The following is a 19,754-nucleotide window of genomic DNA, read 5'->3' as shown; positions in this document are numbered from 1 at the left end:
TGCTTGTGCGTTGACAGAGAGGATACACGGAAGCTCATTTCGTTTTACGTTTACGTTTTTGTATTTAGTTTTATTTGCAGGGTAATTAGTTTTATTTGCAGGGTAAAATGAATACCATTGAAGAAATTGACATAGATTACTTGATTACATTGATACAGGAAAGGGAAATTATATGGGACAAGTCAAACGTAGATTTTAAAAATAAAAATTTAAAAACAAAAGCCTGGGAAGACATATCAAAAGTTTTATTTCCTGATTACGAGAATTTCACAGCTGAACGAAAAAATAAAGTTGGTGAGTTCACAGTACAGATATTTATGTTTTTTTTATTTAAGAGGGCTTTCAAGATTTTCTTGCACCGCCAATTCCGCGATCAGTACAAAATTAATATCTCGACACTCTAAAATTTTAAAACTTAGGGAATTTAGATTAGCGTGAGTACTATTTTATTACTTAGCTCAAAACTAACCTAGACTACGCTGAGTAGGTATAAAATATTATTTTTTTACTGATCGCGGAATTGGCGGTGCAAGAAAATCTTGAAAACCCTCATAATACAATTATACCTTATTTAGCTGCCAAGGCAGAGTTCCTCTAGTCATAAAATAGGTCGCATATTGCTGTCTTATGACATTCGGTGCTGTCTGTTCTTCATGTACGGGTTGTATTGGGAGAAATTCATCAACACTTATAGCAAATTTATCTCTTTGTCTAAAACCATCTCGATCAGCGACAAAATTGTGTAATACACAACATGCTTTTATAATGTCAGTAGCGAAGTCATAGGACACGTCTATCGGTCTGTGAAAAATGCGCCATTTGTTAGCCATAATCCCAAAAGCGCATTCGACATATCTTCTGGCTCTGCTTAGACGGTAATTGAAAACCTTTTGTTGTAAGTCGAGATTTTGACCGCCATATGGACGCATAATATGTTTGCTCAGTCCAAAAGCTTCGTCACCCACAAATACATACGGGGTTGGTATATTGCTACCAGAGAGTGGCTGGGGTTGAGGTAGTGGTAAGTTGTTGTTAATCATTAGCTCGTACAGTTTAGAATTTTGTAATATGGTTGAATCGCATTCTTTTCCGTATGCACCGATGTCGACAAATACGAATTTGTAATTTGAATCCACAATAGCTAGCAACACAATCGAAAAAAAGGCTTTATAATTAAAAAAAAGTGAGCCACTATTTGCAGGATTACACACGCGGATATGTTTGCCGTCGATGGCACCAACACATTGAGGAAAATTTGCCTTTACATCAAAACCCCTCGCTATTGTTTGGAAACTTTCAGTTGTCAGTTCAGGGATGTTGTCCCGAAGAAGATTGGTCCATATAGCACGACAAACTCTTTGTATTATATATGCAATAGTAGATTTTCCCCGTTTGAATTTGAAATGTAAATCAGTTATTGAATTTCCACTTCCTAGGTATCTGAAAAGAAAATAATTATTATAATATGCATTTATGAGATAGATAGATACCCGAAAAAAAATACTGACATATTCAGACATCGATAGCAAATAACTTTCTCTATGTAACCAATTAATTCTGGAATCGCGAAAAAAATAGCAGCTGTTGCATACATTTTGATTCAGTAGGTATTGCTTTTTGTATGTAACAGCTGTTATATTTTCACGATTCCAGAGTCGGTCACATAGTGTTTGTTAACGATATCTGAATATGTCATTAAATTTTATCGAGAAATTCACTATGTATAAATTATTAAATCATGTTTACTATTGGTTTTGCAGGTAATGATTTAATAAAAAAATGGAGAAGTGTAAAAGATAATTACTTCAGATATTCAAAAAAATTAAAAGAAGCATCAAAATCGGGCTCGGGCGCTACGAAACTGAAGAAGTATCATTTATACAATCAACTCCTTTTTTTGAGAAAAGTGGAACAAAATGCCACCGAATCTAGCTTAGACTCGCCTAGAGAAATCAACAATGAATCTACGTCTACAAATGATGACATTACCACAGACAACACTCCGCGCTATGTTCCAGTCGCGCGCAAAAGGGCAATGCAAATGGATGAGTTTGAAAGAGAAGGACTAAAACTTCTCAAGGAGCCGGAAAATCGCCATATGTCCTTTTTCAGAGCTATATTGCCATCTATTCAAGAATTTTCCGACCGAGAAACTCTCCGTTTCCAAAGTAAAGTTATACAAATTATAGATGAAATGCGGTATGGACAAACATCATCATATGTGAGTGGCCCATCAACGTCTCACCAACCACCATATGGGTATCAAACAGCAAATTTTCAAAGTACATACATTTCTGATTTTAATAATTCAATTACATCTCCAGAAACATCTCAAGCAAGTGAAGAAACTGAATACGATTTTTCTAATTTGTAATTACTGGATGATATCTCTCTTAAATAATGTCTAAATTTAAAATTATGACAATTGCTGATTATTTGTGAGTTGATTACTCTCTTAAATAATGTCTAAATTTAAAATTATGACAATTGCTAATTATTTGTGAGTTGATTACTAATTAAACAAACCAAAAAAACTGTTATATTTTTATTACTTAAATATATTTATATAGTTACCTTAAAGTGATTCCCAGCATTTCTACTGGTTCCACTGGATTCCTCATATTAGTATAGTTTTTTCGTATGTGTGGTTCTAAGGACTTCAATAAACATTCGAAGCTGGATACACTCATTCTAAAAAAATTATAAAACTTCTTTTCGTCTAATAGCAACTCCCGATATTCTAAAACAAAAAACTGTCCATCACGATTTCTTAATGAAATGAAAGGACTGATCCAGTACCGTCTTGTGATCTTGCGTCGATTTCGGCGGTGACGTAGTAATAGGAGCAATGCTAGACGTCTTTTCCGATCCATGATTTGCTATAGACTGACTGCGAATTTTTTTCAAAATACTTGCCGCAACTGTGCGTCGCCGCTGCGCCGACGGAACGTTGACTGCGTCATAGTAACGCTGCAGCGCCCGTGTGGCCGGCTATGCGTCAAAATATTTGCGTTGCGACGACGCAACGCAACGCAACGCGCCGTGTGGACACGCTCTTACTGTCTAGGTGTAGCGGCTTACCGGGCACAACATCTTGGCACCCTGGAGACACTTCCGGAGATCTTCAAGAAGCCAAAAAAGCTTCTAAAGTTTCTGGAGGAGCTTGGGTGGCAAGAGTGAATCGAATCACTCCCACACACGCAAAATAGGCGCAAAGTCGTCGAGTTGCGGAAACCAGCCCGTGTTAACCATACCATACCATACCATGCCCAGCAGTGCAATATTAAAGGTTGAATCGTGATCGTGACGCATAAACTCGCAAAAATTTAATCAACGTAACGATCATTGAAACTTTATGCGGCTAACTTGAAAAAATAACGCCGCGCGCACACTAGCTTGCTGCGGGAGGCGCCGCTCACTCGCGCCACACGCCTTCTGAATCGGTTGTCAGATCAGATGGACATATTCTGTTGTACTCTGAATGAATTCACTAGAGCTGCTTTATTTATTATATGTTATGTTTAGTGGTTGTTTTGATTAAAATATTTTAGTATGTACTATCGCGTTAGGTAATAATTAGGTACGAGTAAGCCTGTAATGGTAGTATATTTATGGTAATAAATAAATAAATAAACTATTCACAAGACAGAACGTGTGCATGGTCATCTAGTTTGATTTAAAAAAAAAAAACATTGATTGCTGGCAAATTTGTATGTATGTGTAGCTGAAGTAGGGTACAGCAGGAAACTTCGGCCGGCCGGGCGACACGGCCCCACACTTCTAAGGGGTGGCCTTGTTATGAGCCAGGCCACCCAACCATTGTGCCGGGGCCCGGAGGCTTTATCCGGGCCTACCGCCGGGGTGAGATGGCGAATGCTAACGCGACCCCATCTCGCCCCACCCAGGCAGACGACTGCTCACACGTAGTGGTTTTTAGTCAGTAGGAGTCTGACATAACCCTCTGGCGCACCCGCGCTGGAGGGTATCCATGATGGATTTTCCCCACGTAAAAAAAAAAAGGGTACAGCAGGAAATATCCTGCTCAAAATATGGAGCAGCCCGAGTAGGAAAGTACTAGGCCTTACAATAGATCACAGTTAAATAATACTGTTTTTGAACAGTGTTGTGTTCCTGTGGTGAGTAAGGTGACCAGAGCTCCTGGGGGTAACTGGGGATGGGGTCGGCAACGCGCTTGCGATGCTTCTGGTGTTGCAGACGTCAATAAGCTACGGTAATCGCTTAACATCAGGTGAGCTGTACCTACGTTTGTTTGACGATCTAGTTACATAAAAAAGTGCTAAATGGAAAATTTGAGATGTCAGATGTGAGTAAGTCTCAGCTCAGCTCAGCCTATTGCAGTCAACTGCTGGACATAGGCCTCATCAAGTTCGCGCCAGACATCCCGGTATTCCGCAATCCCCATCCAGCCTACACCGACAATCTTACGTAGATCGTTGGTCCAACGGGCCGGAGGACATCCCACACTGCGTTTGCCAAGACGCGGTCTCCACTCCAGGACCCGTCTGCTCCAACGGCCATCGGTCCTGCGGCACAGATGACCAGTAAGTAAGTAACAGTAACACCAGAGTAAGTAGAAATGTGAAAAAATATATTAAAATTATAAGACAAGCGAAATATATACTACAATAATACAAATATATACTTAAATAAGAAGAAAAATTAAAGTCTTTAATCTCGCACTCGGGGTGTTGGAATGATAAATGGTATTTCATTTTAAGTTTTAAACTTAGACTTTGGTGTTTAGTTTGAAATTATTTTATTTTGAATTATATTATTTTATTTTGAAATTATTATTGTTTGTTAATGTTCTATTTTCTTTTTGACTTCAAAAAAAACTGAAGATTCAACCTATGTTGTTTCTTTATAAATATCTTATTTTATAACATACACACACGGTCGCCTGTATCCACGGTAAGCAACCCAATGCTTGTGCTACAGCCTTACAGGTAACGACTATTATGGTAAAACCGGGAGAGATACCGCAGTGGGATAGATGCCTCATGTTCTAAAAACCAAACATCCCGAACTCACAAATAAAAATTAATCGCATAAGTAGGAGTCGAAGTCATTCTGTCCCTCAGATATCCACAGATATTCGTGTGGCAAGGACGCGTTTGGATCGTGTGTGTAATTTTCTCCGTGGCGAAATTTACAAACACGTCAAAGTTTTAAAGGTTAGTATTTAAGGTTGTATAATTTTATAAATAGTAATAAATTCCGTTATATTTTTTATCACGTCTATATACTGGGTCATTGAGTCTGCATATAGTTGTAAATAGATGCTATTTTGTTTACAATTTATTTAAAAAATACGTAGGCATCTATCCCAATCACAAAGGATAGTTGCCCTGATTTTTTGACGTATAGGTGCCCTTAGGGGCATCTATCCCTTCATTCACCATATACAGAGTAAGTTTATATGTATAATTTTTTTTTGTGTCTGTTATATTTTTTATGCATTTACGTATATTTATGTTTGGATGTTTTACTGATTCTAGCAGAACTATGCCACGAAAATATAAAAGAAAGGAAGAAATGCGAGCTCGAGTATGTTCTTGGACTATAGAAAACCTACAGTCAGCTTTCGATGAGAAAGTATGATTGTGCAATGTGCATGTTGACACTTGATATGAATATTTTAGACCAACAATTGAGAATTTATACTTTTGTTGAATAAATACTTGTAAAATTTAATTAAATTTATATATATATATCATGTTGAAGTTTAACAAAAGCTCTAAAAATTTAATTAGGTATAGTAATCTGTGTGATATAAAAATTATATTCTAATTATAACAATTAAAAGATATAAAAAAAACACAAAAATTTTTTCATTGCTATGGCCCATGTTTCTTGGAGACAATCGATGTTTTAGGAGTAGAACTAACCTAACCTAACCTAACATTTGGTTTGGGTTTTTCGTTTACACGGTTTAAAGGGCATCTATCCTACTCACTATTTTCATGGTGGGGGCAACTATCCATATAGGTAGGCATCTATCCTCAAAAAAATAGGTTCACGAAAAGCTAATTTCTGTTTAATCTGCATTGGCTAGGTTGAACAAAAATAGTCATAATTCAACATAAAGGATTGAGCTAGCTACATTAATAAAAATTATTCGTATAAAAATCATATTTTTAAAATTAGGTGGCTATTTCAAAAAGTGAGGCATCTATCCCGGTTTTACCCTATAGCTATATTTTTGACTGGTTAGCTATAATACATATATAAATATATAAATAGAAATATTACACCAAGATTCAGGCGGGAATCGGACACGAAACCCGCGAAACAGTAAACAGGGTCACTACAAACTCCGCCAACGGGCTAGTCAATGTATTATATTATAACTCATAACTTATAAAAAAATAAATAAATAAAAATAAATAAATAAAATTAACTTTTTACTGGGTGGACCGATTTCAGTGACACTTTAATAAGGTCTAACGAGTTCTACCTACATTGTACCTATTAGCAAACACAGTTATTTGTATTTTAAAAACATTTTTGCATTGCATTATATTGTTATCATGTATGAAAATGAATAATCAAATATCCATAATCCTGCTTAAGTGATATTTCAAGTAACAATATCATAACATTTAATTCGACAACACGTAACTGTGCTGTGTTTAGATTTTTAAGAACAGATTTGGTTTTTTTTTTTATATGTCACTAGGTCGGCAAACAAGCGTACGGCTCACCTGATGGTAAGCGATTATCGTAGCTTATAGACACCTACAACACCAGCAGCATCGCAAGCGCGTTGCCGACCCAATCCCCAATCCCCCCAGGAGCTCTGGTCACCTTACTCACCAACAGGAACACAATACTGCTTGTAAACAGTATTATTTTGCTGTGATCTTCTGTAAGGTCGAGGTACTACCCCAGTTGGGCTGCTCCATATTTTGAGCAGGAAATTCCTGCTGTGCCCTACCTCAGTTTACGACTTAACTTATATTGAGCTTATAAACTATACATATTAATTTATACTTTACTAGCTGACCTGGCGAACTTCATACCGCCTTTTTTCGTAATACAATAATTATACATATCGAAATAAAACATAGCATATAATTTAAGTTGTTGTAACTTATACAAGTTACATACCTATCTGTTCAAAATTTAATTCAAATCGATCCAGTACTTTCGGGGACTACCCCTGAAAAACATCGTGACACGAGATTTTATATATATACACACTAGCGACCCGCCCCGGCTTCGCACGGGTGCAATGCTAATACTAAATATACTACAGAATGTCTTTATTTATAGTTTGAAGCTAGCTTATAGCATGGTTATTAACATAATAACAACAACATTCAAATATGCGTTATTAGATTACACGGTGTTACAGAATGCGTTGAAAAAATAAAGATTCGCTGCTCGTTTCCCGTAGGTGATAGCGAGATAATATGTAGCCTATATGTTGACCCGACTTATGGACACTCATCCCTCTCTAAAACATCATCTCTGTGTCATATTTTACAGCCCTTTTCAATACTTAAAAAAAACTTCAGAACGATTGTTTCAATTTTTTTTATTATACCTATTACACTGCAATAGCTGCAACAAATAAAAAAAACAGATCAAAACGAATACTAGCGATCTCGCCGTAGCTGCGCACGCGCATCGCCACATCGACGCGCGCTGACAATCCGAGACGTTATCCCGAAACAAAAATAACCACTGACATTTATTCGTAATACAAAATCGAACCTAATAATATATTGTGCGAATCTGGAATGCCTCTAGTGACAATAGCTATGATATTTATTGTCCGCGTTACGTCAGTTTTACGACTGCTGCGTGTATGTATTTTACATTAATTATCTCTTAAACTGATTTACAATATGTTGGTAATGATGTGCTCATCGCATTTGTATTCACAAAGTCTATAACAGAATTATTTCTTAGATATAACATATACATGGCTATACAATTATTTAAATATACATTAATTATGTTATACCTATTGGTTAAATATTCATAATAATATTAAAATGTACAATTTTGGCTATAAGTGCAAATTAATACGCTTCAGCCTCTAATATCCCACTACTGGGCATAGGCCTCTTTCCCCATGTAGGAGAAGGATCAGAGCTTAATCCACCACGCTGCTCCAATGCGGGTTGGCGGATATATTCCCTACTATGAGTAACGTTCGCTATCAGGTGTACATGATAACAACCGGGACCGACGGCTTAACGTGCTCTCCGAGGCACGGTGGGGAGACCCACAAGGACTGCACAAACACCCAGACCACGGCAAATACCTGTATGGCCAATACAAATGTTTGTCATGTGCGGGGATCGAATCCGCAACCGCCAGCGCAACAGCTACAATCCATGGCTGTAACCGTTGCGCCAAGGCGGCGTCTAAAGTGCAAATTAATATAGATGTGCAAAGGCTATTTTATTTCTATGTACTTAAATAAAATTTCTGGTTGTCTCTCACTTCAGCCTATCGCAGTCCACGGCTGGACATAGGCCTCCCAAAGTTTGCGTCAAAAACGTCACCACGCTGGGCAGGCGGGTTGGTGACCGCAACGCTGGCTTTGTCGCACCGAAGACGTCTAGTTGTCTAAAACAACAATAATCTAAATACTAGAGATGTTGTGCGCTGCAACAATTATGAGTTAATTATTGAAAATTAAATAATAACATTTCAGTTATAAAAACCCTTAAAAAAAACAAAAAACTTAAACAAAGTTAAGTCATGTAAATAAATGCTCTTGGCTGTTATAATTATTTTATTTCATTGATGCCAACAATATTCATTATCCAGCTGTTTTTTTTTTATGTCACTAGGTCGGCAAACAAGCGTTACGGCTCACCTGATGGTAAGCGATTACCGTAGCTTATAGACACCTGCAACACCAGAAGCATCGCAAGCGCGTTGCCGACCCAATCCCCAATCCCCCCAGGAGCTCTGGTCACCTTACTCACCAACAGGAACACGATACTGCTTGAAAACAGTATTATTTAGCTGTGATCTTCTGTAAGGTCGAGGTACTACCCCAGTCGGGCTGCTCCATATTTTGAGCAGGAAATTCCTGCTGTGCCTTACCTCAGTAAAGCTCGAAAAATGATACTACTCGTAATATTATGTATATCATTTAACTAAATCATATTACCTACGCTTAAACCTAAATATGTATTATGATTTCCATTACGAACAGAGTTTTAAAAAATATTATTATTACATTTAGGTTCTTCATAAAAAAAACGAGTGTGCTTTAATGCCACATGATTGAAGTAAAACTTCTTTTGCTCTATCTAACTTATATATCTCGCTCTCTCTCTCAAATCTTGTTCGCCTCGCCCGATCACACTTTTTGTAATGCTCTCGCCACGCATTCACCAGCTTACTCCTCAAGTCAAGCGTACGTAAAGAAGTTGTACTTCAAATATACAAACACTAATATTGAGATATAAAACCTCGTTAGTCATTCTGAGATCCTGATATTTGGATCTTGATTTTTAAATATTTTTAAAGAGTTTCTAATGAGCTTCTAATCATTCGTTCTCATCAGACTCAACATTCCAAATCGGTGATAGCTCCACATTATTTATAAATAATTAAAAACTTTGTAAAGTGAAAATTTAAAAATGTATAGTCAACAAAACCTAATGAAAGTAGAAAGTGGCTGTGTAATGTAAAAGCAGTGTAGCAAATGTAATCCAGGGTAGAGCTCTAATGCTACCGCTGTGGTAAATTACGATACTATAATGCATACTAGTTCAAACAGCAAATTTCTTAACATTCATAGAACATACCTACGTTAGAATACATTTTTATTTAACGTATATCTTTATCTGTATCGTGGTAATAATAATAAAAATATTGAGTTTAATTAAGCACATTAATTTTAAGACCTAGAACTTGGGCAGTAGAGACAGATAGAGCTGGCTGAAAAAGAGAGCTAACAAAGTTGAAATGTATTGTATTTTAATACGAGTAAAACTGGGTGTAGGTTGTATAACTGGTTGGTATCTCTAAGCTTCTGTTTTGTTATTAGTCTACTATAGAGCCTAAAGTTTATGCAACTTACCCGTAAACTGCAAATTTTAAAAACCATTAGATAATTTGTAAATTGGTTGTACAGCTAAATGGGTGGTATCTAGGCGAGGCTAATCTTTACGACTAATTAGGTAAATACATTTAAGCAAATTTAAATGGTATTTTTAGATAAATAGTTAAATACTTTCTGATACGTACGTAATATCGATATATTACGATTAATAAATAGTATAGATTATGTTTTTTTTTAATGTGCGTGTAAAAAGACTATAAACAAAATAATGTATTTTTATCAGTAAACATCCATTTTGAAATTCTAAGTACAAATCTCTTGAACATTATCACGGAAGTAACAAACATTCATGAAAATCTGCATGAAAATTAATTTATGCATTATATTGGATTTTAAACATTATAAATAACAGATGTGTTAAGTGCAGGTGCACACAAAGTAAACAGTCTTGTGATAACGGTCACGTCATTATAAGTCATCGCTAATCAAATACCTATGTATTATAAGTGATCGATCAGACCGTAAAACGAACGGTCGAAGGTCGCGTCGTTGCATTACGCTCCAATTTCGCTCATAAAAACATCTCGTCCGACCTCTCAGTTAACCCTACAGGCCTACAAACAAAAAGACCCTTTACGTTATTTGGCAGAAAAAAAAATGAACTCTCGCCTTCTTGCACCCGCTTAGTATCGGGTATTCGTAGCCGAGCGGCTGCACAGCGCGGTCGCTCCGACGATAAACGTACGCATTCGAATTTGGAATTTCCAGGGGCGCGGAAAAAGTTTGACATCTGTCAAAATAATCACCATAGGTTATTTATATAAAAAAAAAAAGAAAATGAACGTCGGAGGTGACACGGAATGCGTTCCGATGAATTGATTATTTTCATTAGCACAGTCCGTTGTTTATATTATGATTCGTATAATTTATATCGAGTATTGTTTAAAATATGTCGACATTGTCCGAATTATATAGCGACGATTGTTTAATTTAATCGACGGGAACGCGATCGTTTACATTTTTGTATAGTTATAAACATTATCGACAATTTCGCGGTGGAATCGTGCGTGGTTTTTATGAATGTTTTTGCGTATTGCGCGTGGAGGGGGAAGGGTGGGGCCTCGGCTGACTCGTCCCTCTCCTATCGAGTATTTTGATTTAGTTTCCGAGTCTTACGCGGTTGTGGCAATTTTTTCAGTCGCGTGTGTAAGGCGCGCGCGACTGTATCCTTTACGAGTTCTAAATTTTATTTTGTGTTCATTTTTCGAATTTTTCGCGCGCTCTCGGGCGCGTTTTAAAACTTTTCTTTCTTTCCAGCCAGTTGTCAAGTTGTTACTGGTACAAACTGTGTGTGTTCCCTGTGTGTGACCGACTCGGATTGTGACAAACGCTGTGACATTGTGTTGTTGTGACTCTTACTTTTGTTATCTCATTGCTTTCAAATTTGGATGTCTTAGATTAAGGTAAGAAAATTGTTTTTTATTTTGTTCGCGTATCTTAGAATATTAACTGTGTTTATGATTGCTATCGAAATAACTTATCAATATAATGAGATCTATATTACAGATTAGACTCATTGTAATTGTATTTGAAGAAATATAAAAACTTCTTTAATACTTCGTAAAGTTAAATTTTATTTTTATTTTTATTTTATTTATTTTTATTTGGCAAACAAACAGTACAAATATAACACAAAGTAAAAAAAGAACAGCAACAAGATAGTGCATAAACCAGTCAAGTTTCCACTAACAACTGACACATATAGGAGCGCAAATATTAAAACAAAAAAGTTTATAATTAGAAATAAAATATCTAAAACAAAATACAAATACAAAATCAAAATTAAATTAAAACTAACTTTACTTTAAAACTATTTTTATATATTATTATTTAACATTACTTTAAAATTAACTTTACTTTTAATTTGAATATAATAATACTCATTGAAATTGTTTAAAACTTTTTACTTGTTTTGTATTAAATTTAGTAATAATTCATATATATAAAATATTTTTCGCAGATTTACAACTTATTTTTAAAAATTTACTTATTTTTAATAGTAAATAACAATAACGAATTCAAAAAGTTATTGTAATACATAAAACTATATAATTTTTTTCTCTTTTTCCGTTTACGTTTCTTATTTACATTTATCTGAAGAATCTGATCTCCTATAAAAATGTTAGGGTCACAGGTCGCGGACTGATCGCGCGGTGCTTGATTCGAATCTAACATTTGTTACTTGAACTCACTTTCAAAATTTGCACAACTATATTTCATTTTTGCTATAACAAAAAATCTATAAAAACGTTACACATAATGGTAAGAACAATTAACTTAATTGTTTTTAATTTATATTATTCAATAATGTACACATACATTGTCGTGCCTCGAGGTTTTATGCGCGTAATTTCCAATCTCGTGGTACTGTTAGGAAAAAAAAGTACCCTATGCGTTGTTTTGAATCTCCAATTATATACGTACCAAGTTTAATTACAATTAATTCATAGAGTAAAAACATTCATCCATCTTTACAGTTTTTCGCATATACAATATTAGTATATAATACAATAATATATAATAAATGGGGTATTGTATTTTATTTTAACAATTAAATTGTATAAAGATATTATAAACTTTTGTATAGAATTATTATTAATACTCTCCCTGAGCAACTTCTACATTTCGCTTAATGTGTAAATAAAATCATAATCTTTTATTATTAATTTTCTTTTAAATTTAATAACTTACTATAAATGTATAAAACGATGTATGAAGATGAAGATTTACATTATTTCTTATTTAGTTTACCTCATAAAACCTGTTAATTACCTATTTCATTCAATTTTACATTTCTCATTACCTCAAAATCTTATAGACTATTTTATATTTTATTATTAGCCGTTCAAATAACAATCTACAACAATAAATTAAACTTGATATAAAAGAATATTTATTTTATTACGATTAAGATAATTTAATTATAATATTGTCGTAAATCATTTATTAGTATTTATTGTTCATTATTAAGTATAAATCATTATAATCGCTTATTAATTCGCAAACACATAATATAATACAACATCTAAATACAGATGTTATAAGTTTTATCTTGCAGTATTTAGCTTTTTATGACGATCAAACAAACATTACGAAATTCAAGCATTATTATTAGCTTAAATTCTTAATTTCAAAAACTGTAATCATAATAATACATACATAATTAAATTGTCACCGATGTCTGTACATGGAGATATTATGGTTACACGAAATATTGGAACCTTTCTCAGAACAATAGAAGCTGAAATAATAACTTTTACAACGTTTGTCTGTCTGTATACTTGTTTTCATATTACGTAAAATATATTACATGAACTTGAAAGCGATCCGTTAAATTTATAATCCTGTAAGTTTCATTTTGATACAACTTGGAATTGTAACAAACTTTTTTGTACAATATATTTCAATATTCTGCTTTAAGTGAAGCAACGGGACACGGCTAGTTAATAATATAAATTTCAAATTTCACAGTTCAGAAGTTGTTTTAAAGATATCATCATAGATAATTGGTGTTACAAATCTTAGTATATTTTTTTCGAAATGTGTTTTCTATCGGCCTTGGTTGCCTCTATAATTATCATTGTTGGTAGAGGTAAGGCTTACTTAGACCCAGATGTTAATGAAAATTGGAAGCTCTTTAGAAAGGGGGCGGGATTAACGTTCGTCCTAAGTGTCCACGTCCGATTCCAAGTCCACGTGAGATTGTATAAACAGTGACCACTAAAGACAAAGTCATGTATGTAAGAAAATTTGCGGCACTAAGAAATATGAGAATAAAATTTATCTTCTAGTGATCGAAGCTTTAGAGCGTCGTCAGAATTAAACAAAGTATGGAAAGAGATTTATGTTTTTATTCTAAACATATAGAAAACAATGATAGTGCGGTTCAGATTCAAAGACACCTTTCTAATGGGCGGTCAATCATCACGCTCCCATTTAGTTCCATTTAGTTAGCGGAGTAATTACAAAAAGAGTTTGTAATTAGCACCGCGGGGCAGAGTGTCTAGCATTTTGTTTAAATATTCATTTTAAGTTTTTTTTTTTTTCATTATTTATAGCTTGAAGTTAACACCTTAATTACTTTCTTAACGTCACAACAAAAGCGTACGATTTTTTTTTATGAAAAAATATATCTTTGGTATTTTATTCTACATAGTCGAAAAAAAAAAAAATCAAGTTAAATCTAAGTAACTAAAAACTGTGTAATAATTGAAAAAATAAGTTTCATTTAAACATCACAAGAAAGTTTTATTGTCTTTTCATAAAATTAAAATAGACAAGACACGGAGTTTTGCTCGTTTTCATTTAGGTATTAAGGTAATAAATTGCTATAATACATTTTTCAATGAACACAATTCACAATGATCCGTAAATTCGAAATTGGATCTATCAAAAGCTCTAAGTTCTAACTTTACATTTTTATAATAATAACTAGTCGTCGTCCAGTGGTCGAAATTCGACCATAAATAAAAAAAAATATTAAAAAACCAAAAAATAATAAAAATAAAGAGCCTTTTTAAATTTTTTCAATTTGATTACATACTTTGACAATCAACAAGAAAGTATAATATGCGTGTGTGTGTGTCAAATACATGGTAGATATATCATGTTTTTTTATTGATTTAATATATTTTTATTCATAATAATAAAAATTAGCGTTCTGCATATAATTCCTTCTCTATATAAACTATAAGTGTACGAAATGTCATACAGCTTCGTCCGCGCAATTTTAGTAAAAAGGGGTACAAAGTTTTTGCTTCACGTATTAATTTTAGATATTATTATTATTAGATTATTAGATAATATCATCATCATCATTACAGCCTATACAGTCCACTGCTGGACATAGGCCTCCACAAGTTTACGCCAAAAATAACGTGAACTCATGTGTTTTGCCCATAGTCACCACGCTGGGCAGGCGGGTTGGTGACCGCAGTACTGGCTTTGTCGCACCGAAGACGCTGCTGCCCGTCTTCGACCTGTGTATTTCAAAGCCAGCAGTTGGATGGTTATCCCGCCATCGGTCGGCTTCTTAAGTTCCAAGGTGGTTGTGGAACCTTGTTATCCCTTAGTCGCCTCTTACGACACCCACGGGAAGAGAGGGGGTGGCTAAATTCTTTAGTGCCGTAGCCACACAGCGTATTAGATAATACGGAAAATATATTTTATAGATATTATTTTAAAAAAAATATTTTTATAAATTAACTAACGTCAAATACGTGTTAAAAATATTTAATGAAATCTGTTACATAACATACGATAACAAAATCCTAAATAATTTTAAGATATATTTTTTTATTATGTTATGTTAACTATAAGCTTTTATATAAATCGATTAGTTGCGAAAAAATTATAACAAAAACAAATTAACGATTCGTTATTATAATATAAAAATAACTTAATAAAAGTGGGTAAGTATATAAAAAGCTCTCTTATAATATGATAATGATTAATTAAAACGGACAGAATATTTGTTAAGTACGTTTCATGAATATACATAAGCGCATGTATTTACATCGATTAATTATGTACTTTTGTAATTTATTTTGTAACACTCGATCTTTCTTACGTATTTAACTTTTATCCTTATAGAGTTCGCTGAGGCAACTTTTATATATGTGCCTTCTGCATCAGGGGGCCAACAATAAGGTTCTAGTAGAGACACTGCTAGAATCACATCTAGATCTATTTTACAAAAAAATAATTAATAATTGGTGCCTATAATATTCATATGGTTCTTATTAAACTACTTTTTTCCCCTTAAAGTCTTACAAGCCTCTTTATGCCTTGTGCCTCAGAAGATTAATCAGTGAAGTTCTACTAGTGTTGCTGTTGATGTTACCGTCATCTCTATTTCGTAAAACTCAAACGATAATCATTCCCTTTAGTCATAACTAACTCCTATACATATAATAAACTTTGCAGGCTTCTGTTATACTCTGTATCTTCTGTGTCAGAAAGTCCTACATACAATGCTCTGTAATATTAAACTAACAGCCAAATCTATTTTACTTATATTATGATTACTGGTTATAATAGTCATAGGATCTTTAGCATGTATTACACAGGGCTGTTACCTAATGACGGCTAAGGTTTTACGTCATATTAGCTATTGTTTTGCCTCAAATTGCTAGGATGTGTTTTGAAAAGTTGCAACATAATGAAATTCATTCAAAGTTAATTTAATATCCTAAATTAAATAAATATATATTATCTTTAAATAAAGGTCTTGTCGACTTGAATTTTAGTTAATTTAATGTTGATAATTTGTAATTTATTACTAAATATTGATGCATGGTCATGCATGATGGTGTTATAAACATTTAAATTTGATATGGGCATTTTTTTTATAATAAATTAATAAGTAAACATTCTCACAATCACAGATTCGGTACGACGCGAAATATCGAGGACATTTTTAAGTCCTGAGATTTTGCACAAACTTTGACTCATCATTTCATAATCATCATTCAAATTAAAATATAATAAAATAAGTGCATATGTATAATTCTTAATTTAATAATGATTGTATAGCAAAACAGGAAATATAGTGTTGAAACAGATGGGCTAGAGTACTCTGTATTACATAGGGAGTGCTGTGACAGACGTACCATAATACCCTATGTCTTGTACGCTGTAGAATCTTTTTTACTAAACTTAAGACTAACCTAAAATGACACAAGTAATAATATAATTTTTAGTTTATCAATAACACGAGTTTTATATATATATATATTTAAAAAAAATCAATAAATAAATACCTATACCTCACATAGTCACATAGTCTAATACTAATAAGAGTACTAGTTCCCATAAGATTTCTTAAAATATAATTACATAAGCTATTACATATACTTTGATTCCAAGATCGATTTCCTCCGTGATTAATAATGTTATAATGATTTGTAAGAAGAAAAAAACTTGTAATAATAGTTGTTTATCAATTTTATTTATTAACTTGCGCAGTATCACTCGGTCACTCGGGTTTGCTTTGCTCATGTTTTATAACCTATTTATAATAATAATAAAAACTCACTCTGTTAGAAACATTAAAATAGTCCATCTAAGTTAAGCATTTTATAAAAAAATATATATTTAAAAAAATAAGAAAAACAGGAGATAAGTAGGTACAAAAGGCAACCTTATCGCTAATTAAATTAAACAGCTAATAAACATCATAATTGTGTTTGCTCGCAAACGAAAAAAAAAACCGACTTCAATTACATCGACGAGTAATACAACGTAGATCGACGAAAAAATAGTCAAGTAACGACGCGTTATTAAAGATTACTCAAAAAGTACTTATCAAATCTTGATAAAATTTATATATAACCACATGATTAAACATCAGCTTTCGATTAAATTAAAAATTATCAAAATCGGTATACCCAGTAATAAGTTATTGCAAATTTTCAAGAGTTTCCCTCGATTTCTCTGGGATTTCATCATCAGATCCTGGTTTTCTTCATCACGGTACCAAACTAGGGACATCCCCTTTCCAACAAAAAAAGAATTATCAAAATCGGTACATCCAGTAGAAAGTTATGCGGTATAATACAACGTCGGTCGACGAAAAAAGCGTCAAGTAAAAATGCATTATTAGATATAACTCGAAAAGTAGTTGTTAGATCTCAAATAAATTTAAATGGGACCAAATGGCACACACTACCTTTCGATCAAAAGAAAAATTGTCGAAATCCGTCCACCCAGTCAAAAGTTCTGAAGTAAACATTAAAAAAAATACAGTCAAATTGAGAACACCCTCCTTTTTTGGAAGTCGGTTAAAAAGTAAAATATTTAAAATCGATTCAATAAATTCTGATTTCCTCGAAACTAAATAAACTCTTATATTTGCCTAGTAACAGAATTGACGTAAAAACATAAAAACTAATAAGTTTTTTTTAAAGAAAATTAACAAATTATACCTCTATTATTATAATAAATTGCCGTTTCATTATAAGTTTTTTAACGTTCCACATTATTAAGGAAAACCCAAACATCGTATTACTTTAATTTATTTATAATCAAATAGTTTTTACAGCATGTGTTTTACTTAATTCTTGATGTTTTTGGATTTTTTTTTTTGTTAGCGATATGATTTGCTGGTTTTTTGTATTCATAATAACCGATACTGTGGATACACATATTTTACCTATTGCGTAATAATTTTCAAGATATGTTTGTTTGATATCTTAGAAGTTGTCTGTCAAATTTCGAAAACTTTTTTTTTAATACTATTTTAGGTATAAACATAACGTCTAGAATCTAATAAAATAGATTAAACCCTGTTTTAAAAATATGATCCTTTAAAAAATCGCGTTAGTTATTAATCCTTTTTACAATTTATTATTATGTAACCGTAATTAAAACAAATTTTTTAACTAAATATGCACCGTAAATTATGCTTGCATGTGCTTGTGTACACGCTCAATGTTATCAGTCATAAAAAAAATCCGTTCTTATATCGGATAAGGTCGCGAGCCGTTCATTCGGTCATCCATTCACTCGTCAGGATTTCGACCGGAAGCCCGCCTTATCAGGCGAACGGAGGTGACGTCACGAACCGAACAATCAATGTGTGGCGAACGTGATCGCTATATAAATAAAAAAATAACACATACAATAATAAAACAATACGAACCGGGAAACACACGTTACTTTTAAATATTTCTATAAAATGTATAGGTATATTAAAAAAAGTTATGACCATAAACAATCGTGTTTAATTTTATTGTTCTTGGTTCTTTGTTACGGAGCCGCGGTGATGTCCATAAACATTTCGTACTCGCCGCCCGGCCGGGACATCGATAATATTCAAATACTCTCACGGTGCTAACTGGAAACGTACGTGTATCATAATATATATCTTTCAATTGTAATTCCGAATGGATTTTCAATAAAATAAAACACATTTCCTAATTTACTCGGACCCGCGCACTCGTACCCGGTATTGCAGAACAATGGTATTGAATCACGTCACGTGACTCATTCAAATACGCTCAAACGGTTATCGATGAAGGTATTTTTCGATTTTTCAAAACTGCCAATTGTTTTCCAAAGTCGCTAAAAGTTTATCGTCCATGGAATTCCAATTTCGGATGTTTCCGTTCTTTCGAACACAGAGTATAGACGCGCAGAATTTTATTCATTTTTAGAATTCGGTCATTCCATATTCAAATTTGTTAATCATTGTGTCTTAACATAGAGTACAGTTTATTTTTACGATGAAATTTATGAACAAAGAACTTACATACAATTTTTCAATATATAATATTAATAAGGACATGTGAACGACGTTTATTGCACATAATATTTCTAAGCACTTTTAGCGACGTCGAAGCTCACAGCTAGCATCCCAGGACATCTGTCTGTCCCACCGTCCAGATCCCGTCCATATACAGGTTATTAATTGTTACTTACAATTGCAGATTGGCAATTTATTCAACTGATGTCTCCATTACCGGTATGGAAACTATTATTTTTGACATTTAATGGTAATTTCGTCTCGTTATATCGACTATTTTGAGCTAGGTACGATGCGCTTGCACCGACACGCCTTATTTAGTATAATAAAATGTCCTCGCGGTTTTTATTGTGAGTAAAATTTAATTAGACGTCATTTTACAGTTAATAATAC

At 33.4% G+C, this 19,754-nt stretch overlaps 2 protein-coding genes across 2 annotated transcripts in view; one reads left to right on the top strand and one right to left on the bottom strand.

Moving 5' to 3' along the window:
• Window positions 1–230: 230 nt before the first annotated feature.
• Window positions 231–3,046, bottom strand: LOC123666575 (protein ALP1-like). Its single transcript, XM_045600679.1, has 2 exons — window positions 2,575–3,046; window positions 231–1,440 (listed from the first exon to the last, which is right to left on the bottom strand). The coding sequence occupies exons 1-2, from the start codon at window positions 2,871–2,873 to the stop codon at window positions 561–563; spliced, it is 1,179 nt and encodes a 392-aa protein (XP_045456635.1). The 5' UTR covers window positions 2,874–3,046; the 3' UTR covers window positions 231–560.
• Window positions 3,047–11,213: 8,167 nt separating this feature from the next.
• The window catches only part of LOC123666609, a 113,224-nt gene continuing 104,683 nt past the window's right edge, over window positions 11,214–19,754 (top strand). The window contains exon 1 of the mRNA XM_045600707.1: window positions 11,214–11,520. The gene's annotated coding sequence lies outside the window, so the exon portion shown is untranslated. The remainder of the gene's footprint in view (window positions 11,521–19,754) is intronic.

Source organism: Melitaea cinxia, chromosome 26 (assembly GCF_905220565.1).
Source record: "Melitaea cinxia chromosome 26, ilMelCinx1.1, whole genome shotgun sequence".
NCBI classification, from domain to species: domain Eukaryota; kingdom Metazoa; phylum Arthropoda; class Insecta; order Lepidoptera; family Nymphalidae; genus Melitaea; species Melitaea cinxia.
This window is presented reverse-complemented; position numbering and strand designations above follow the sequence as displayed.

Bases quoted from the DNA above. Each gene is read 5' to 3' on its own strand.
- LOC123666575 (XM_045600679.1), bottom strand. From the start codon at position 2,873: ATGGATCGGAAAAGACGTCTAGCATTGCTCCTATTACTACGTCACCGC. The intron at 1,441-2,574 runs GTAACTATATAA...TTTTCTTTTCAG, and splicing joins ATGCTGGGAATCACTTTAAG to ATACCTAGGAAGTGGAAATT.